The following is a 23095-nucleotide window of genomic DNA, read 5'->3' on the forward strand; positions in this document are numbered from 1 at the left end:
TGAAGGGTTGATCCCTTTGATGTCTGCTATGGTCCATCCAATAGCCGATTTGAATTCTCTCAAAATCCTTAAGAGCTTGTCTTCCTCACTACCTGAAAGGTCAGATGCAATAATAACAGGTAAAGTAGATGCATCACCTAAAAAAGCATACCTCAAGTGTTCAGAATAACAAAGTCTGCAGGAAAGAAGAGCTTATCCACCTTGACTAGCACAAAGGCACTTGTCAAACGACAACTTGCAAATGGTGCAAGGAATGGTGAAGCTACCTAGATTGTAATAACCCCAAAATTTTGAACTTTTTGTAACCCCTATGAATAGTGTTTTTGCTGATATTGCTGAACAAGAAAACTTTTCATGCTACACTATGTAGGGGTTCTTTTATGGATATTCTGAGATTTTATTGGTACTCTATATGATATATAAATGTATGTAAAGATCGTCAGAATCTTAAGGTAACAGGATAAAAAGGATTTAAATTCAAGGATTTTAATAGAGGATCATCAAAATGAATATAATGTATTGAGAAAGGTTAAGAGAACCTAAGTAATAAGATCCCAGGTATGATCCCTCAAACGATAAATGAAAACGAAAGTTAAGCGAACCGTATAACAGATCAGCGGTCATTAGCCAAATAATTAAAAGCTAATCAAAGAGATTAGTGGGGATGATGTCATCAAACCAATGAGAAGAGGACAAAGGAGGGAGGGTGACATCACATGGTGACATAAGCATGACCAAGCAAGTGTGTTGTTGGTTGAATTAGAACCACACAAAAGTTACCATGGTAAAAAGGTAATAAAACAAAACAAAACAAATTAAAAATCAACCAACCAAGCCAACAATTCATTTTCACCAAAAACACAACATTTTCTCACCTTTCTTCTTCCATGCTCTCGGCTTTTCCTTCTTTTCCAAAGCAAGAAAATCAAAAATTAAGTTCCAAGCATTGTTAAATCACAAGGTAATTATCTAAGACTCCTTATGCATAGTTATGGATATCCTCTAAGTTTGAGCTCCTAAATCATTCACAATCTCTTCCTAAAAATCATGGAAGAAGATGGTGAATAGTATTTTTCAAGAACTAAAATTTTTGTTCTTGAAGTTTTGTTTAGTTTAAGCTTGGATAAGGACTTTAAGGGTGATTCCAAGCCATTCTCTTGATTCTCCACTCTCCAAGGAAGGTATAACCCTCCAAACCCTAACTTTATTTGAGTAATTAGGTTTAGTTTTGTTGATTTTAATTCATGGGAGGCTTGCTTGTTGTGAATGTGGAGATTAGTTAGTTTTGTGAAGTTTTGGAGTGGTAATTCTTGGATTGTTGATTAATGAACTTAAGTGTAGTTAAATTCTAGTTTAAGAATAAGTATAAATTGTTAATGTTGAGTTGTTGGGGATGTTATGATGTAGTATAGATGGAGTTTTGATTGGGTTGTGATTGTGGATTGATTGTGGGTTGAATTGGAGTGTTTTAAATTTGGGTAATCGCGTAAACATAGCCGTCGTAATGTCCGATTTACTTTAGGCTGTTTTTGTTCTTAACATTAGGACCCGTGAACTCACTGATAGGTTTTGACCATTGCCATGATTAGATAGTTCATGTTACGAGCTTCGTTTTGATATGTAGTTCGTTTGATTCCGATGTACGGTTTAGGAGAAACGGCCGTTTTAAGTAACGACGTTTCGCGAACGAATCATTACCCCTCGCCTTACTTTGAAACATAGGTTAAAGACCTAAAAGGACTAATTGGAGTATGAAACATTTATGTAAAGTGTGTTAGGCAGTTGGTAAGATACTCGCGAAAGAATCGCCTTAAAACTTGTAATGGTTAATTTATTAAAAATGGTGGAGCCGAGGGTACTCGAGCGACTTAAGAGAATCATTAAGCGCAAAGCGAGCGTTAGAGTCTAAATTGGTTAAAGTATAGATTTATGAGTGACTTTGGTTTAATTCCAACTTATATGTTGTTTATAGGTTACCAGACTCGTCCCAAGCCATTTATAACCCCCAGTCGCTCAGGAAAGTTTTCTATCCGTTATACTGTTGTTGTGATGTACACATTTGTACATGCATTATCTTGTGATATATGCATAATGGTTATTTAGCAAATTCTTAAGATATATTGTAGCATGTGATATGGTATATATGCATTCCTGTTTCGTATTCTTGATACATATATCTGTTGATTCAGTTGATAATACTTATGCTAGAGATAAGCGGTAATTTGCATATACCCTTAGTATAGGAGACCCAAAGGTGAACTTTTTCAAAAACCGGGAGTCGAGGCTCCCGAGTATAATATATATATATATTTATATATATATATATATGAATAGTTTTCAAAACTATGAATCAAATCAGGTTTATTCGATAACTTTATTTTATTAATGAATATTATTTTGAATATTCATTCGAGGGCTTATGACCCTGTTTATTTTATTATTGAATATTATTTTGAATATTCATTCGAGGGCTTATGACCCCGTTTATTTTATTAATGAATATTATTTTGAATATTCCTTCGAGGACTTATGACTCCGATTATTTACTAAATGATATTCTTTATTTTATTAAAGAATAATGTGTCGATAATCAAACTTACTTTTGATTATTCAAATAAAGATATTACTTTCGTATGAGTACATCTTTGGTTATTTAAGATTCTTTTCAAGTATAAGTTTTACAACTTCTACTTCAATTATTTTTATAAATATTATTCTTTATGGCAATATTATTTAAATAATAATATTCAAATATTTTCTAATATATTGAGACTGATTTATTTTATTAAATCAGCATTACTCCAAACATCCTTAAAAATGTTTGCGAGCCTTCAAAATGATTTTTAAAAGTTAGAGCGGATCCCAAAAACTCATTTTTTATTTATTTAAGATCTTCCTTTCAAAGGGGATTTAAATATTCGCTCAAAACCTGAGGGATCCGGCTCTGTGGTATGTTTATATTCGCAACAAGGTTGCTATTTTGATAAAAGAATTTTGATTACTTACCCAATACTCGGGAAGTAGAATTCTTGGAACAAGTTAATCCATTAACAGGCATCGCCTGAGAAATATCGGTGAGTTTTCTTTTCCAACTAGATACGACTTCTTGGTGGAGCCGTATCAACAAGTTTCTTCTTGGGGAAAGTGGGGACGAGCTTTACGTTTCAGAGTTATAGATTTCATCTGAACTACGAGTGGCGTAAGTGGTCGAGTGGCGCTGGCCCAGCCTAATTATATTGGCCCAAATGGCCTGGAAGTTCCGCAAGACGGTACATTCCTTAGGAGTCCAGTGTTCGGTTGACAAGTAAATCCGACAGGTTCTCCTCTACATGTAGAAAATGGTGGGGTTGTACTACTGCGACTGATCATCGTAAGTGGTCTTCCTGGCGCCCGTAATGAGTTCATCATCCAGTTGGACAATTCTGCAACACTACCCAGAGCATTTCGATCGAAAGGCTACGAATGGGTGGTTGCCGAAGCTTTGACAAAGTCAAATAGTTTTAATGGTGTTCCCATTGAATGAAGTATCTCGTAACTTCATTTCCTTTAAAAATATTTCTAAGATTGAACCTATTCAAGTCTTAACTTGTGGTCTCATCTAGGGGATGACCTTTTGAAACTTATTATACTTTGAACAATAGTAGTTCAAGTAGATTTCTAAAAATGATATAAGTATAGTGAAGTATTTGGTAACTTCATCCCTTGTTTTTGCTTATATCCAGTAAGTAATTACCTTACACTTGATAAAGGATTCTAGTAAGTTATCCATTGAGATACTTGCATTATTGTTACACTATATATTATCTTGTGAGCTATAATGCTCACTCTTGCTTCATTTCTTCATCACACAACAACAGTTAGGAAAGATGGCCAGACTCATGCGGACCCAGCGCAAGCGCGTGGGAAGCGTCCCGCGTCTTCCCGTTGATGTTGTAGCTGCTATAGCTGCAGAGGTAGATCTATTGGTAGATCAGGCATTCTACTTTTGGGAACCAAATATTGTATAGTTATAACTTGTGGCAGATAATGGCAATTAACTATAAATTTATCAAGTAATCATTTTGGGTTGTAATAACTTTTAAATTGTGGATTCAAGGACTTGTACTTATTTCAATTTCATCTCTGAGACTATAACGGGTTGTGGTGTGTGTTAGTGTGGGGTCACAGCATAAGGTTATTTATTATTAATTAAGTGAAGTGATATTGTGGAAAGAAAGACCGTGACGACCCGGATCCCTGACCCCGGATCTGGGGGTGTTACAGAAATGGTATCAGAGCTAAGCGTTATAAACCTCAGAGATGATGCGACGATGTAATAATAAACTCACAAAGATAATAAGAACTCTTGCCAAGTTCAAGGTCGGACTACTTAAAATAGCGCTGACAGTTAAAACCCTTACGGGAACCCTTATAAGTATCATGATAGTAACTTAGCTCGTTTAATGTGTAGGCGCATGAGATAGAGGACCCTGAGATGTTCGAGCGTGAGCATGATGAGGCACTGCTAGATGCCGAGGATCAGGAGGAGCCTGAGATGGAGGAGGATGAGGAGGACCCCTCAGAGGAGTCAGAGACAGAAGTTGTTGCTATTTCAGATGAGGAGAACCTGGATGAGGTCCCAGTGGCTGAGGAGCGTGTCGGAGCTATGGTAGTGTACACTGGTACCCCTTTCCCCACACTCCCGGTGGTCAGAGCTCCTACCCCTCCGCCACTATCCTGGAGCCCCTATGATGACAGCTCAGAGACCCATACTCCCGAGCCTAGGCAGACCGAGGAGGCACCCCCAGCGGCTCCGGATTCACCACCTCTCGACCCTGCCCATAGGCAGTCTTTGTTAGCCCACGGTTATGTTCAGGATGTAGTGAGGACCCGAGTGGCTGTTGCTGAGGCCCGGCTGGATGAGGCCAGGAGGGAGTTGGATGCAGAGAGGGCGGGTAGGCGTACCCGAGCTTATGAGACTAGGGCTGCTATACCCCGATCCTTGAGGAGGGAGCTGACGGGGATAGAGCTCACGTCCCGAGCGAGACTCAGATCGCTCCAGAGGGACAGGCATGGTAGGATCTCCAGGCGGCAGGCCGACTATATCTTCCGTCGTGCGATGGAAAGGGTATGGGAGCTGACCCGCTCCGGTGTGTGATTCAGGACTGACGATGGGATAGTCTAGTTGTCTAGTTAGTCGAGGCCTTAGTAAGAGCCAATTTTCCGGGATAGTTGACTTGTATATAGCATCCCTTTTTCTGACTAGACAGATAGACTCTTGTGTATCACTTTTGAGGCAGATGGCTGTAGCATTGTTGTACTTTTGACCAGATCAAACTATGTATTTCTCGCATTATGTATATATTTGTTTCCTTTCAGTTTAGTTCCTTAGTGACAAGATCACTATTTTTATCATTATTATTACTGCACTTCTTATTAGAACTGTCATAAAATAATAGAATTGCGAGATACATTCTCCCCATTATAGAGTTGTGCAAGTTACAATGTTGAGTATGATTGTGACCTAACGTTGATTTTTCCCAATAATTTTTTTTATTATCAGTATCATGCCGCCAAGAAAGATTGGAACTAGGGCGAACCCTGGATCTGAGGACCAGGGAAGCCATAACCAGGACGATAGGAACCAGGAACGCAGTGAAGAGGAAGACGAGGATTATGTTGAACAGGATGACTCCCTGTATGAAGAGGAGGAGGAAACATATGATGTTGAGGGATTTGAGATAGAGGCTGAGGAAGGAGAAACTGAGGTTGAGCAACCAATACCAAACCCAGGCATGGATCCCATGGGCCAGTTCATGCAACTACTAAGGCAGAACTTGGAACGTCAACCCAACCCACCCCCTCAAGGAAATAACAATGTTGTGGCAAACTCTTTTAGGGCTTTTAAGTCCCTTAAGCCCCCTGAGTTCCACGGATCAGCCGACCCAGTTGAGGCAAGGGCATGGTTAAAGGAAATGGAGAAATCCTTTGAGATTCTGAGTATCGATGAGGCACAGAAGACTGTATTTGCTACCTACCTTCTGAAAGGAGAGGCTAACTACTGGTGGGAGGCCAAGAAAAATATGGAGACAGATGCTATTATAACCTGGGAAAGATTCAGTCAGTTGTTTCTGGGAAAATATTTCCCGAGGTTTATGGAAAACCAGATGGAGCTCAAGTTCTTGGAGCTAAAGCAGAATAACTTATCCGTAGCAGAGTACGAAGCGAAATTTACTGAGTTATCAAGGTTTGTGCCGGAATTTGTGAGCACCAAGGAAAAGAAAGCTAGGAGGTTTCAGCAGGGACTGAAACCGTGGATTCAGAATAGGGTGGCAATCCTTGAGCTTACGGATTATGCCACTCTGGTGCAAAAGGCAACAATTGTAGAAGCCGGAAGTGAACAGATGTAGAAGAAAAGAGAGAAGAAGGGAATAAAGAGGAAAAGCATGAGCATGGGTGGAGGTTCCGCAGGAAGGAGCTTCCCAACTAGATTTAATCGAGGAGCAGTGTCCCTACCGGGAAAGAACACTGGGTTTAAGTGGCTAATGAGTGTGAATGTGAGCCAGAGCGGCCAGAAGTCAAGAATGTCCTATTCCAACCAGTCTCGACCCCCATTGCCAGCCTGTAACACTTGTGGAAGGATGCATTCTGGGGAATGTAAGGGAAAGCCAGTAACCTGCTTTAAGTGTGGGCAAGTGGGCCACAATTCCCACAAATACCCTTCGTCAGCCCCTGCCGTCGTTTCAACCACCACTTGTCATCAGTGTGGATGCCCGGGTCATTGGAAGAAGGAATGCCCAATGAACAAACCAGCAGCTTCAGGAGCCAGCAGGGCTGTCTCCAATAAGCCACCTACTGCGAGGACTTTCAACATGACAGTCCAGTATGCTATGAAAGACTCAGATATGATAGCAGGTACCCTTTCTCTAAATTCAGTCAGTGCAAACGTTTTATTTGATTCGGGATAAACTAAATCTTTTATATCAAAGGACCTTGCGCATAAATTAAGACTTAAGGCTGAACCCTTGATAGAACCCTTACAAGTAGAAATAGCCAATCATGAAATTATTCCTGTTAACCAGAAACACCCCGCCTGTGAGTTAGGCATAGGGGAACAATCTTTTAGTGTTGATCTGATTCCTTTTAAATTAGGGGAGTTTGATGTAATTTTGGGAATGGACTGGCTATCTAGCAATGATGCTCAGATATACTGTAAGGGGAAGAAAGTTAAGTTAAATATCCCAGGAAAGAAAGAAGTCATATTTAGAGGAAAGAGGCAGACGCATAAATTTTTGACTATGGCCCAGGCCAGAAGGATGCTACGAAAAGGAAATGAGGCTTACCTAGCCTATGTGGTGGACACGCAGAAGGAGGTGCCCAACTTACAAGATATTCCGGTAGTCAACGAATTTAAAGACGTATTCCCACAAGACCTTCCGGGATTACCACCCGATAGAGTGATTGAATTTGCTATTGAGTTGGCCCCAGGGACGGCGCCAGTTTCAAAAGCACCTTACCGGTTAGCCCCATTAGAAATGAAGGAATTAGCTACCCAATTGCAGGAACTTTTGGATAAGGGTATGATAAGACCCAGTGTGTCTCCGTGGGGAGCACCAGTGTTATTTGTTAAGAAGAAGGATGGGAGCATGAGGCTGTGCATCGACTATCGAGAGTTGAACAAGCTAACCATAAAGAACAGGTACCCATTACCTAGAATAGACGATCTGTTCGACCAACTAAAGGATGTTGTTTATTTTTCCAAGATTGACCTGAGAACTGGATATCACCAACTAAAGATTAAACCCGAAGATATTCCCAAGACAGCATTCCGTACCAGGTATGGGCACTATGAGTTCTTGGTAATGTCATTTGGATTAACCAACGCCCCAGCGGCTTTCATGGACTTAATGAACAGAGTATTCAAGAAGTACTTGGACAAGTGTGTGATAGTTTTTATCGATGATATTTTAATCTACTCAAGGACTGAGGCAGAGCATGCAGAACATTTGAGGATAGCTCTAAGAATACTCAGAGAGGAACAGTTATATGCCAAATTCTCGAAGTGTGAATTCTGGCGGAATGAAGTACAGTTTTTAGGATGTGTGATCAATAAAGAAGGAGTATTGGTCGACCCCTCCAAGATAGAGGCGGTCTCAAATTGGGAAAGGCCAACCACACTCATAGAGGTAAGGAGTTTCATATGATTGGCCGGCTACTATCGTAGATTTGTACAGGACTTTGTGAAGATCGCAGCCCCTTTGACACGAAACGACCCCGGTGTTGGCATTGCCAAACGGAAAAGGAGATTTTGTGATATATAGTGACGTGTCGCACAAAGGATTAGGGTGTGTGCTTATGCAGCACGGTAAAGTGATTGCGTATGCGTCGAGACAATTGAAGGAATACGAGATTAGATATCCTACTCATGACCTTGAGCTCGCAGCAATAGTTTTTGCCCTAAAAATTTGGAGGCACTACTTGTATGGAGAGAAGTGCGAGATTTTCACAGACCATAAGAGCCTCAAGTACATATTTACGCATAAAGAGCTCAACATGCGCCAGAGGAGATGGTTAGAGCTAATCAAGGACTATAATTGTGAGATTCTCTATCATCTGGGGAAAGCCAATGTGCTGGCTGATGCCCTTAGTAGAAAGGAAAGACTCAGAATGATAATGACTTTGGAAGAATTGATAAAGGATTTTGAGAGGATGGAAATAGAAGTAAAGGTAACCGGAACCGGAACTGAAAAGCTGTTTGAGATCTCAATGCAGCCAGAGTTATTGGAAAAGATCAGATTGTGCCAAGAGAAAATAATGAATGAAGGCAGAGAGTCAATGACTGGAGAAGAGATCCATACTGAGAAAGATGATAAAGGGATAATGAGGTACTCCTACCGGATTTGGGTTCCGAACGTTCAAGAGCTTAAAGATGAGATTTTGGATGAAAGCCGTAGTTCAAGATATTCCATTCACCCGGGAAGCACCAAGATGTATAGAGATTTGAAGGAATATTACTGGTGGCCTAACATGAAGAGGGACGTAGCAGAATGGGTAAGCAAATGTTTGACTTGCCAAAGAGTAAAGGCAGAGCACCAGAGACCCAGTGGAATTTTACGACCCCTGGAGATTCCCGAATGGAAATGGAAACAGATAGCCATGGATTTTGTTGTCGGCTTACAAAGGACGAAAGCCAACCATGATGCCATATGGGTGATTATAGACTGACTGACAAAGTCAGCTCATTTCATTCCTATCAATGAGAGATACACAGTCGATAGACTGGTGGACATTTACCTTAAGGAAATAGTGATGCGACATGGAGTCCCAGCGTCCATTGTCTCGGACCGAGACCCCAGGTTCAACTCCAGATTTTGGAGGAGCTTTCAAGAATGTGCGGGGACCAAGTTAAATATGAGTACCGCTTACCATCCCCAGACGGATGGGCAGAGTGAAAGGACCATCCAGACACTAGAGGATATGTTGAGAGTCTGTGCAATAGACTTTAAAGGAAGTTGGGATGATCACTTGCCGTTGATCGAATTTTCTTATAACAATAGCTTTCATGCTAGCATAGGAATGCCGCCTTATGAGGCTCTGTACGGAAGAAGGTGTCGATCTCTCTTATACTGGGATGAAGTAGGAGAGCGGAAGATGCTCAGACCCGAAGTGGTCCAAAGGACCAAAGACATAGTGGATCTCATCAGAGGACGGCTGGTAGCAGCCCAAGACAGAAAGAAGAAATATGTAGACCTAGCCCGAAAGGACAAGGAGTATGGAGTAGGGGACTTAGTACTACTAAAAGTATCCCCTTGGAAGGGGTTAATGAGATTTGGAAAGAAAGGAAAACTAAGCCCAAGATACATTGGACCTTTTGAGATACTAAGACGGATTGGGAAGTTGGCTTACGAGCTAGCGTTACCCCCGAACCTACAACAAGTTCATAATGTGTTCCATGTGTCAATGCTAAGGAAGTATCATCGGGGTGCCAGACACATAGTGGAGTACGAGCATATGGATATGCAACCAGATCTGACTTACGTGGAGAAACCAGTAAAGATTATGGACAAGAAGGAGTAGATGTTTCGGAACAAAGTGATCAAGCTAGTCAGAATGCTATGGCAGAATCATAATGTGGAAGAATCAACTTGGGAACTAGAGAGCGCAATGCTAGAAAAGTACCCCCATTTGTTTTCTATTTGATTCCGGGACGGAATCCTTTTAAGGAGGGGAGACTGTAATAACCCCAAAATTTTGAACTTTTTGTAACCCTTATGAATAGTGTTTTTGTTGATATTGCTGAACAAGAAAACTTTTCATGCCACACTATGTAGGGGTTCTTTTATGGATATTCTGAGATTTTATTGGTACTCTATATGATATATAAGTGTATGTAGAGATCGTCAGAATCCAAATTTGAACCTTTTGATTTTTCCCGAAAATCCACCAGATATCGAAAGAATTAAGTATAAGGTAACAGGATAAAAAGGATTTAAATTCAAGGATTTTAATAGAGGATCATAAAAAGGAATATAATGTATTGAGAAAGGTTAAGGGAACCTAAGTAATAAGATCCCGGGTATGATCCCTCAAACGATAAACGAAAACGAAAGTTAAGCGAACCGTATAACAGATCAGCGGTCATTAGCCAAATAATTAAAAGCTAATCAAAAAGATTAGTGGGGATGATGTCATCAAACCAATGAGAAGAGGACAAAGGAGGGAGGGTGACATTACATGGTGACATAAGCATGACCAAGCAAGTGTGTTGTTGGTTGAATTAGAACCACACAAAAGTTACCATGGTAAAAAGGTAATAAAACAAAACAAAACAAATCAAAAAATCAACCAACCAAGCCAACAATTCATTTTCACCAAAAACACAACATTTTCTCACCTTTCTTCTTCCATGCTCTCGGCTTTTTCTTCTTTTCCAAAGCAAGAAAATCAAAAATCAAGTTCCAAGCATTGTTAAATCACAAGGTAATTATCTAAGACTCCTTATGCATAGTTATGGATATCCTATAAGTTTGAGCTCCTAAATCATTCACAATCTCTTCCTAAAAATCATGGAAGAAGATGGTAAATAGTGTTTTTCAAGAACTAAAATTTTTGTTCTTGAAGTTTTGTTTAGATTAAGCTTGGATAAGGACTTTAAGGGTGATTCCAAGCCATTCTCTTGATTCTCCACTCTCCAAGGAAGGTATAACCCCTCAAAACCCTAACTTTATTTGAGTAATTAGGTTTAGTTTTGTTGATTTTAATTCATGGGAGGCTTGCTTGTTGTGAATGTGGAGATTAATTAGTTTTATGAAGTTTTGGAGTGGTAATTCTTGGATTGTTGATTAATGAACTTAAGTGTAGTTAAATTCAAGTTTAAGAATAAATATAAATTGTTAATGTTGAGTTGTTGGGGCTGTTATGATATAGTATGGATGGAGTTTTGATTGGGTTGTGATTGTGGATTGATTGTGGGTTGAATTTGAGTGTTTTAAATTTGGGTAATCGCATAAACATAGACGTCGTAATGTCTGATTTACTTTAGGCTGTTTTTGTTCTTAACATTAGGGCCCGTTTGATTCCGATGTATGGTTTTGATATGTAGTTCGTTTGATTCCGATGTACGGTTTAGGAGAAACGGCCATTTTAAGTAACGACGTTTCGTGAACGAATCATTACCCCTCGCCTTACTTTGAAACATAGGTTAAAGACCTAAAAGGACTAATTGGAGTATGAAACATTTATGTAAAGTGTGTTAGGCAGTTGGTAAGACACTCGCGAAAGAATTGCCTTAAAACTTGTAATGGTTAATTTATTAAAAATGGTGGAGCCGAGGGTACTCGAGCGACTTAAGAGAATCATTAAGCGCAAAACGAGCGTTAGAGTCTAAATTGGTTAAAGTATAGATTTATGAGTGACTTTGGTTTAATTCCAACTTATATGTTGTTTATAAGTTACCAGACTCGTCCCAAGCCATTTATAACCCCCAGTCGCTCAGGCAAGTTTTCTATCCGTTATACTGTTGTTGTGATGTACACATTTGTACATGCATTATCTTGTGATAGATGCATAATGGTTATTTAGCAAATTCTTGCGGTATATTGTAGCATGTGATATGGTATATATGCATGCCTGTTTCGTATTCTTGATACATATATCTGTTGATTCAGTTGATAATACTTATGCTAGAGATAAGCGGTAATTTGCATATATCCTTAGTATAGGGGACCCAAAGGTGAACTTTTTCAAAAACCGGGAGTCGAGGCTCCCGAGTATAATATATATAAATTTATATATATATGAATAGTTTTCAAAACTATGAATCGAATAAGTTTTATTTGATAACTTTATTTTATTAATGAATATTATTTGAATATTCATTCGAGGGCTTATGACCCCGTTTATTTTATTATTGAATATTATTTTGAATATTTATTCGAGGGCTTATGACTCCGTTTATTTTATTAATGAATATTATTTTGAATATTCCTTCGAGGACTTATGACTCCGATTATTTACTAAATGATATTCTTTATTTTATTAAAGAATAATGTGTCGATAATCAAACTTACTTTTGATTATTCAAATAAAGATATTACTTTCGTATGAGTACATCTTTGGTTATTTAAGATTCTTTTCAAGTATAAGTTTTACAACTTCTACTTCAATTATTTTTATAAATATTATTCTTTATGGGAATATTATTTAAATAATAATATTCAGATATTTTCTAATATATTGGGACTGATTTATTTTATTAAATCAGGATTACTCCAAACATCCTTAAAAATGTTTGCGAGCCTTCAAAATGATTTTTAAAAGTTAGAGCGGATCCCAAAAACTCATTTTCTATTTATTTAAGATCTTCCTTTCAAAGAGGATTTAAATATTCGCTCAAAACCTGAGGGATACGGCTCTGTGGTATGTTTTATATTCGCAACAAGGTTGCTATTTTGATAAAAGAATTTTGATTACTTACCCAATACTCGGGAAGTAGAATTCTTGGAACAAGTTAATCCATTAACAGGCATCGCCTGGGAAATATCGGTGAGTTTTCCTTTCCAACTAGATACGACTTCTTGGTGGAGCCGTATCAACAAGTTTCTACTTGGGGAAAGTGGGGACGAGCTTTACGTTTCAGAGTCATGGATTTCATCTGAACTAGGAGTGGCGTAAGTGGTCGAGTGGCGCCGGCCCAGCCTAATTATATTGGCCCAAATGGCCTGGAAGTTCCGCAAGACGGTGCATTCCTTAGGAGTCCAGTGTTCGGTTGACAAGTAAATCCGACAGGTTCTCCTCTACATGTAGAAAATGGTGGGGTTGTACTACTGTGACTGATCATCGTAAGTTGTCTTCCTGGCGCCCGTAATGAGTTCATCATCCAGTTGGACAATTCTGCAACACTACCCAGAGCATTTCGATCGAAAGGCTACGAATGGGTGGTTGTCGAAGCTTTGACAAAGTCAAATAGTTTTAATGGTGTTCCCATTGAATGAAGTATCACGTAACTTCATTTCCTTTAAAAATATTTCAAAGATTGAATCTATTCAAGTCTTAACTTGTGGTCTCGTCTAGGGGATGACCTTTTGAAACTTATTATACTTTGAACAATAGTAGTTCAAGTAGATTTCTAAAAATGATATAAGTATAGTGAAGTATTTGGTAACTTCATCCCTTGTTTGTGCTTATATCCAGTAAGTAATTACCTTACACTTGATAAAGGATTCTAGTAAGTTATCCATTGAGATACTTGCATTATTGTTACACTATATATTATCTTGCGAGCTGTAATGCTCACTCTTGCTTCATTTCTTCATCACACAACAACACTTAGGAAAGATGGCCAGACTCAAGCGGACCCAGCGCAAGCGCGTGGGAAGCGTCCCACGTCTTCCCGTTGATGTTGTAGCTGCTATAGCTGCAGAGGTAGATCTATTGGTAGATCAGGCATTCTACTTTTGGGAACCAAATATTGTATATTTATAACTTATGGCAGATAATGGCAATTAACTGTAAATTTATCAAGTAATCATTTTGGGTTGTAATAACTTTTAAATTGTAGATTTAAAGACTTATACTTATTTCAATTTCATCTCTGAGACTATAACGGGTTGTGGTGTGTGTTAGTGTGAGGTCACAGCATAAGGTAATTTATTATTAATTAAGTGAAGTGATATTGTGGAAAGAAAGACTGTGACGACCCGGATCTCTGACCCCGGATCTGGGGGTGTTACATGGATCTTTAAGCTTTGGAGGTAACTTTTACTGCAGAACAGCGCTGCATTCTTCCGTTAGAGCAACGGTCTCAAGGTCATCCAGTTTCACCTTCCTTGAAAGAATACTCTTCATAAATTTCGCATAACTAGGCATTTGTTCCAGAGCCTCAGCGAAAGGTATATTGATGTGAAGTTTCTTGAACACCTCCAGAAACTTACCGAACTGCTTATCCAACTTTTGTTGCTGCAATCTCTTAGGGAAAGGTGGTGGAGGATAGAGTTGTTTCTCCCCTGTATTACCCTCAGGCAGAGTGTGTTCAACAGTAGTCTTCCTTGGTTTTTCCGCTTTCTCCTTTTGCTTAGCTTCTTCATCTCTAACTTCAGCTTCTCCTTCTTTTGCCTTTTCAGCATCAGCAACTTTCCCAGACCTTAAGGTAATAGCTTTGACTTGCTCTTTAGCTTCCTTCCTTCCTGGTACTTCCGTGTCACTGGGAAGTGTTCCAGGTTGACGATTGAGCACTGCATTGGCTATTTGACCGATTTGATTTTCCAAGGTCTTGATAGAAACCGCCTGACTCTTGCATAACAGCTTAAGTTCCTCAAAATCAGCACTAGTAGGTGCAACTGCACTTCCCTGTTGAGGATATGATTGCCTTTTAGCATACTGCTGTGGTTGCTAGAATCCAGGTGGATTGAACTGTTTACTCACACCTTGCTGATATGGTGGCTGAATAGCATTCTGATTATTACCCCAGCTGAAATTTGGATGATTTCTGTTGTTAGGATGATAAGTAGCTGGCACAGGCTACTGTTGTTGCTGATAATTATTCACATACTGAACAGATTCATTGACGAGAGAACACTAATCCGTAGCATGAGAACCTGCACAAAGCTCACATACCATAGCTATTTGATTAACTCCATATGTAGCTAGAGAATCGACCTTCATAGACAGTGCTTGGAGCTGCGCTGCAATAGCGGTGGCTGCATCGACTTCCAGAATACCTGCTACCTTCCCAGGCATCATCCTCTGAGTTGGGTTTTGATGCTCATTTGCAGCCATAGTCTCAATAAGATTATAAGCCGCAGTATAGCTTTTGGCCCACAAGGCGCCTCCAGCTGCTGTATCGAGCATAGGCCGAGATTGGGCCCCCAAACCATTATAGAAACCAGTGATCACCATCCAATCGGGCATTCCATGATGTGGACAATTTCTCAACATTTCCTTGTAGCGTTCCCAAGCTTCGCACATAGATTCTGTAGGTTGCTACGCAAACTGAGTAAGAGCACTCCTCATAGCAGCAGTCTTTGCCATCGGATAAAACTTTACCAGAAACTTTTGCGCAAGATCTTACCAAGTAGTGATGGACCCAGCTGGTTCAGAATGTAACCAGTCCTTAGCTTTGTCCCTCAGTGAGAATGGGAAAAGCCTCAGCTTGATAGCCTCATCAGTCACACCATTATACTTGAAAATATTGCAGATCTCAACAAAATTCCTTATGTGCATGTTGGGGTCTTCAGTCGCAGCTCCTCCAAAAGAAACAGAATTCTGCACCATCTGAATAGTGCCCGGCTTGATTTTAAAGGTGTTAGCTTGAATAGCCGGATGAAGAATGCTTGACTGAATGTCATCAATTTTAGGCCGAGAAAAGTCCATAAGAGCTGGATCGGCCTGAACAATACGATCACCCATGATTACTGGTTCTTTCTGCTCACTTCCTGAATCCGAATCTTCAAAATCTATCTTCTCCGGAATATCAAGAACTTCGTCTGTCTCCTCAGCTGTATCTAAAGTCCTCTTGCGAGTACGAGAACGAGTTTGCATAAACATTTGCTAAAGTACCTGAAACACAACCAGAAACAATAAGTAACAAATATGTCTTAATCACTGAGTCCTAACGACCAATGATGGTAAGTACATAAACTAAACAAATACGCCGAGTCCCCGGCAGCGGCGCTAAAAACTTGTTAGGGCGGAAACACGCGCTAATAATACACGCAAGTATACGCGTTCGCAAGTAATATAGAATACTTTCTAGTTCGTTCCCACAGAGACTCAGACTAATTATTGTTCAATTAAAGTCACTCACTAATGTATGATTACTTCTCAATGTTAAGACACTAATACTTAGAATTGTTGACTAAATATTAACTACAATTAACTACTTAATTAACCACTTAATTAACACTTTAAATTAACAATATTAAACCACTCATGAGATCACAAATTCATTACTACTTCCTTCAATAGTTATTGTTATTACCCTTAGCATGCAACAGTGATGATATTAATCGAATAACACGAAACTGATAAAAGTCAACTTTCATTGTACTAATACCATTCTACCAAACATCCACAATTAAGATAGAAGTTGAATAGGCATCAATTATGTTGAGTCCCTATATGTCTACAGAAATTGACAACATAATGATTTAAGCATAAGTTATTACTTTTGATTACACAGGGCGAATAAAACGGTTAGAGTTACCCACTAATCATGCACATCATACATGAACCTATGCTAGCATGGCAAGTTCTAAATCTCGAGATCCACCGTCGCTTCACAAGAGATTAACACCCTATCTTATATGTTCGCGACGCACATAAGACGAATACGCACAACCAATACTAGATATCATACAATCATCACACACTAAGGTATTAAATAATTAACTAAAGAATACCATAGTAAATCCGTTACAACCCCATGATCACGATTAGCCCATGATAGCACTTATCGTCATCATGGGTTTATATGAAAACATGATAAACAAACACAAGAGAATAATAACTAAACTAATTATATTAAACCAGAGTATGTCACAAGAGTAATTAGGTTCAAAAGCAAGAAAACTAGCATCCAACGTTACAACGAAATAAAGAATCACAAGAAAATATGCTTCCTCTTCGTTGCGGTGTGCTAAAATGGTATTCTTCCTTATCTCCTTCGCTCCTTGCTTAATACCGCGATCCAACCTTGTGAAAACGTCTCCAAATCTAATTATATAATAGTCCCATAAAACTCAGATTACATAGAAGTTGGAAGCCAAACAGAAGTAGAAGTCTAAAACAAATTATCTTTTTTCCCGACCCTGCGCGGCCGCTCAGCATAGCTGAGCTGGCGCTCAGCTTTCTGCGCGGCCGCTCAGCATAGCTGAGCGGGCGCTCAGGACCCTAGTGGAAAATTCCTGAGTTTGCTCCGTTTATTCGCTGTAATCTGCCCCTTTCTTTCCTCTCGTAATGCTGAACACATGCCAAGGCTTATTCTTGATGATTACTCCTCCAAAATGCAACTATTACCCTGAAATGCACAAACACTAGAAAAACACATCAAATACACAAAATACTTGATTTCAAGACACCAATTTAAGCTATTTTAAGACGTTCTAAGTTGTATAAAATGCCACTTATCATCCGCAAGCGATTGAATGAAGCCCATTGCTTTCAAGACTGTCGAAAGCTTGGTGAACCAATTCCTGGGGGCTTGTTTCAGCCCGTACAGTGATCTTTTAAGTGTACATACGAGTTTGATTTGTCCTGAATTAAACTCCCCTTGATTCAGTACAATCCTACATCCAAGGTGTGTATATCCACGCGGAAGCTTCATGTAAATAACCTCGTCCAAATCGCCATGAAGGAAGGCGTTTGTGACATCCATTTGGACAGCATACCAATGCTTTACAGCAGCTACAGCCAAAAGAGAATGCTTGTCGTCATCTTGGTGACATGAGCGAAAGTGTGCTCATAGTCCACTCCGTACACTTGCTTGCAACCAAGAATAACTAACCTCAATTTGTAACGCCCCACTTGTCCATCTGACCTGTATTTTGTTTTGTAGAGCCACTTGCACCCAATAGCACATTTATTTGGGGGCAATTCAGTGATTTCCCATGTATCATTAGATTCCAAAGCTTCCAGCTCAATGTTCATTGCTTTCACCCAGTTTTCATCTTTAACAACCTGCTTGAAGTTTGTTGGATCAGCTTTAGTAGTCAAGGAAGATAGAAGGCATATGAATTCTGTTGCCACCACCTGTGAAGTCACTATGACTAAGTTTGCGGAGGGATTTGGAAACGGTTTTGTGACATATGACTGCATCCAAGACGGTGGATTTGTTACTCTGTTGTTCTTCGAAGTGGCACAATAGGAGATTTATCTGCAGAACTGGACTGAGACTCACTGTCTTGTGGAGTGGTTGTTGATGGAGAAGATGACTGAGAATTATTGTTTGAAACTGGAACATCAAACTCAAAGACATCATCACAGTTGGTGGAAGCAGGTGAAGGCATTTTAGTAGGCAAAGGCAACATATAAGCATCATGGGTATTTTTGTCCAATGGAAAAATCGTTTCATTGTACTGTACATCCCTCGACACAAATGGTTGTATTGTAGTTAAATCCAGCAGTCTATATCCCTTTTGTGTTGGGGGATATCCCAGAAACACAGATGGAATACCTCGAGCAATAAACTTGTCTGAACTGTGAGCTGGATTTATAGCAAATGCGAGGCAACCAAAGCTTTTCATCGTTGAATAGTCAGCATCCTCCTTGAATAACAACTGATAAGGTGACTTGTTTCCAATTACAGAGGAGGGGAGCCTGTTTATTATGTATACCGCTGTAAGTACACATTCCCCCCAGAAAGATGATTCAAGGCCTGATTGAAATTTAAGCGCTCGTGCTACTTCAAGTATGTGTCGGTGCTTCCTCTCTACCCGGGCATTCTACTGTGGACGATAGGGACATTAAGTCTGATGTATCATGCCCTGAACTTGGAAAAATTCTTTGCAAGCTGTATCTTTAAACTCTAGAGCATTGTCAGAACGAACTATTTGCACACTTTTTCCAAATTGTTTGTTGACGTAGCTGCATAAATTTTTGAGACACTCGAGATATTCTGACTTATTTTCAAATAGATATATCCATGTTGTTCTTGAAAAGTCATCTACAAGTGTTAAAAAATACCTGAATTTCTATCTTGTGAGCACTTTGTAAGGGCCCCGGATGTCCACATGTATCAACTCAAACACTTTAGATGCATATAATTCACTCAAGGGAAAAAGAAGTTTCACAAACTTGGTCATAGGACAGGTCACACAGACTTTATCACAAGCATTGACACAATGTTTTACACAATCAATATTATCATTAAAATTAATATTTGCCATTGCCAAATCATATAGTTATTATCTACTCATTATCATTATTTCCTTTCTGCCATTTTCCATTCTGTTATCCTAAGCAGGGCTTGTAAATTAGTGCATGGTGGTCCTGATTCTTCTGTCATTTTGTCCTAGCCCTTTCTCTCTCTTTTCTGTCAGTGTATTACAAGGCATATAAGCCACTATCTGTATTTTGGATAAGTAAGGTTGTTAAATCATTTTCTGAGAAATTAATAAATTAGACATTGCTCTGCATTTCTGTGCTGTTGATATTCTCAGCTTAGCTTAGTTTGTAAAAGGTATCATGGTATCAGAGCTGCTAGCTTGAGAAATTTTTATCAAGAGTGAAATCAAAGAGTGTGTTGTTCTTTTCATTTTTTCTTCAAATCTAAGTTTTTAGACCTTCATATCCACAGTAGCTGTTTGATAGTTTCAATCATGGCTAGTGGTAGTAAGTTCTCTTTCTCTGATATGCAGAATCCACTATTTCTTCATCCTTCAGATAACCCACTTTCTATCAGTGTCACGAAGCTTCAAGGAGCCACTGATTATCGTTCATGGGGGAGATCTATGGAGATTCAGTTGCAGTCCAAGAGGAAGATTGGCTTTATCGACGGTACTGAAGTAAGAAGCGTCACAGATGCCACTGAAGCAATTCAATGGGACACCTATAATAGTATGGTAACCTCCTGGATCCATAACAACATTTCTGATACTATAAGAAAATCTGTCTTGTTCATCACATCTGCATCTGAGGTTTGGAAATAACTCGAAAAACGTTTACAACTCACCAATGGCTAATTTTGATGATGATGTGTCTCGTTATGACCAGATTCTTGGATGGTACCAACTTTAAAAATTCACAACTTAATGTTCGTATGTCCATTTTCAATGATTCAACATGATTTGGAAACATCATGGAATATCCCGAGCTTTGTTGCATTAAGTTTTCTCAAATTTCAAAGAATTTTGTGCGAAAAATCTGTTTCAAATATTCTGGCCAGAATTCAGAATCAGCCGACATACATTTTCTTCATAATACCCCCTCCATCTCATATTATGTGTCATGTTTTGACTATTATATAGTCAAATTGACTTGATTTTGACCGATAATTAAGACAAATTTATATATTAATTTAAAAAAATGAAAAATACATTTTAAAGAAGATTAAATATATTTTTCAATGATATAAATTTTGAATCTTATTTAATTAAATGATAAATATAATCTACAGTCAAAATATGATAAAATTGACCATAGACTAGTCAAAACAGGACATCTAATATGAGATGGAGGGAATATCAATGTTAAAAAGAGACACCAAGTTGGTTTCAAGGTTTAGTCCGCTGTATTCAATTCTTAAAGCTTTGGTAAGGTCCTAAATTAGTCCACAAACTTTAACAAAATTTAGTTGTACGTTCTCTTTTAAAAGTGTATGCAAATCATGTTGCTTGATCTTGTAATTTTTATGTAATGACTATACCAACTCCAATAATTCATATCTTAAGTTTCAAATGTCCGATTCCTACGATTCAAGATGTTTTGGAAACCTCATAAAGTATTCTAATACCAGATGATTGAATTTTCTCTCAGGGTTCCTTTTTTCTTTGTTCAAAACCTGATTCAAAATATCTGGGGCAGGTTACAAAAATTCAGCAACCTTGCGACCAACTAAGTTCTTTGTAATTTCTTAAATTTTGGTTTGGATCGAATCAACTACCTCCATACAAAGTTGGGTTTTTACTTATTTGACATGCTACTGTTATCCGGTATAAAAAAGAATGGGCGTTCTCTCGGATAGTCTAATATCCATTTTTTCTCATCTTTCCAACACAAATGTTAACAATTTGGCAGAACCCAAACCTTAACAATTGTGGGACGGAGTAATTTATGGAAATTCAAAACAAAGATAAAGGGGGAAGAAAAGAGGCAAAGAGCCCTGTTTATTGGATTCAGAAACTAAACTCTTAATTCTATCATAATAGGAACCCCGTGACTGAAGAAGCGTACATATAATTTGCTCAGTTTCAACTCCCTCACTGTTGGAATTCATGATCAAATGACAATGTCTGAAAACTTAATGTGAGAACATGTGATGCATTGTAGAGTATTGTAGTTAACTTGGTTGCTTTTAGTTTAACTTTGATTGTGTTTATGCGTGATTGATTTTGATCTGGTTGACTGGTTTATATTATATCGAGTAAAAAGGTTAAATGCAATTTAGGCTCTCTTATATTATTTCAAAAACAAATGTGTATCAAAAGTATTGTAATCTCACTTTGCACCCTTTTATTTCAACTCACCAAATAGGAAGCACACCTTTGACGGTTATAATTAAAAAAAATAAGGGATAAAATGGGAATTTCAGTAAAATATTAACTAAACTAAATTTCTCATTTTCCAGATTATGTTAAAAACTGAACTTTATTATTATAGCAATAAAATAATAACTTTAAAATTTTCGAATAATACTATTTAGTTGAGTTTCAAATTTTAGTTATAATAATAATGCCAAAAATTCTATAATTCTATCAAAAGTAAATTCAAAATGACTTTTTACATTTTTTTTAATTAATTACTTAATTTAAATCTAATTATTTCATTCTTAATTTTTTGACGTCGTTATTATTTTAATGTGCATTTAATGAAAATATTTTGGTCAATATTAATATTTAATATAAAAGAAATCATTTTTTATAAATATTTTAACTTATATTTGATATTCTAACTAAGATTTATTTACATTTTAAAATGAAATTCCAGTTTTATCCCTTATCATTTTAATTATAATTTGCAAAAGTGTGCGTACTGACTTAGTAAGTTGAAATTGAGGGGTGCAGGTTGTATTTTCAAAAATTCTGATATAAAATTGTTTTTTCAACTTTGTTTAAGGGTACAAAGTACATTTAACTCTAAGTTTAAAAATTGTATTGATAAAAAAAACAAATTTTTTGATACAATTTGCCATTTTTTATGTACTACAGGAAGATACACATATAACAATAGTTACACAAAGACTGTTATCAGATGAATCTTTTTAAAATGTGATCGAAAATGACTAAAAAACATGAAGAATCAAATGTAGGGATTAATATATGAAGAATAATCACGAATGCCAGCTCCTTCCCAGCCCATCCATTCTTCCCACATATCCCAATCTGGATCGTACATTTCTCTCATCTCCTCGTCGGCAACATCATCGTATATGTTCCTCTGATTCTCGGCTTCTTCCTCTGCACGCGCGTAGTCTATTCGCGCTTCATATGCTTCATTTATTTGCTGAAATTGCACCCCACAATCACGTCCCCTGCGCACGTCCGGATGATACCGCAACAAATTACACTACAAGAAAAACGGTCTTTTCCTACAAAGCAAATCAAACCAGAAAAACTTGGTAGGAAATGGTAGAGCATTTCCTACCAACTCGTAAACTGGTAGGAATTACTCTAGGCGGGGCCCAGATTGTGTACACGCAAGCACCAAAACCTACCAATATTGGTGGGAAATTCAAAACCTACCAATGTTGGTAGGTTTTGACCAAAATTTGATACCGAAATGGTCCCATCAACCACGTCATCAGTCCTCACTTATTTTATTGTTTAAAATTTTTTATGAAAAAAGAAATAATATCTTAAATCTGAGACCATTTCCTACCAAGTTTGGTGGGAAAGTGTTTCCTACCAAGATTGGTAGGTTTTGGTAGAATCTTATTGTGAAAATAACCCCACCGACCACATCA

At 38.2% G+C, this 23095-nt stretch overlaps 1 protein-coding gene and 1 non-coding gene across 2 annotated transcripts; one reads left to right on the forward strand and one right to left on the reverse strand.

Annotated features, from left to right (window-relative positions):
- The first annotated feature begins 15385 nt into the window (after nt 1-15385).
- Nucleotides 15386-15492, forward strand: LOC141688053 (small nucleolar RNA R71). Its single transcript, XR_012561522.1, has one exon. It is a non-coding gene; the product is annotated as a small nucleolar RNA R71 (small nucleolar RNA).
- Nucleotides 15493-17880: 2388 nt separating this feature from the next.
- LOC141685610 (putative mitochondrial protein AtMg00820) lies at nt 17881-18291 on the reverse strand. The gene has a single exon (XM_074490706.1). The coding sequence runs from the start codon at nt 18289-18291 to the stop codon at nt 17881-17883; it is 411 nt and encodes a 136-aa protein (XP_074346807.1).
- Nucleotides 18292-23095: the final 4804 nt, after the last annotated feature.

This window comes from Apium graveolens, chromosome 9 (assembly GCF_009905375.1).
Source record: "Apium graveolens cultivar Ventura chromosome 9, ASM990537v1, whole genome shotgun sequence".
NCBI classification, from domain to species: domain Eukaryota; kingdom Viridiplantae; phylum Streptophyta; class Magnoliopsida; order Apiales; family Apiaceae; genus Apium; species Apium graveolens.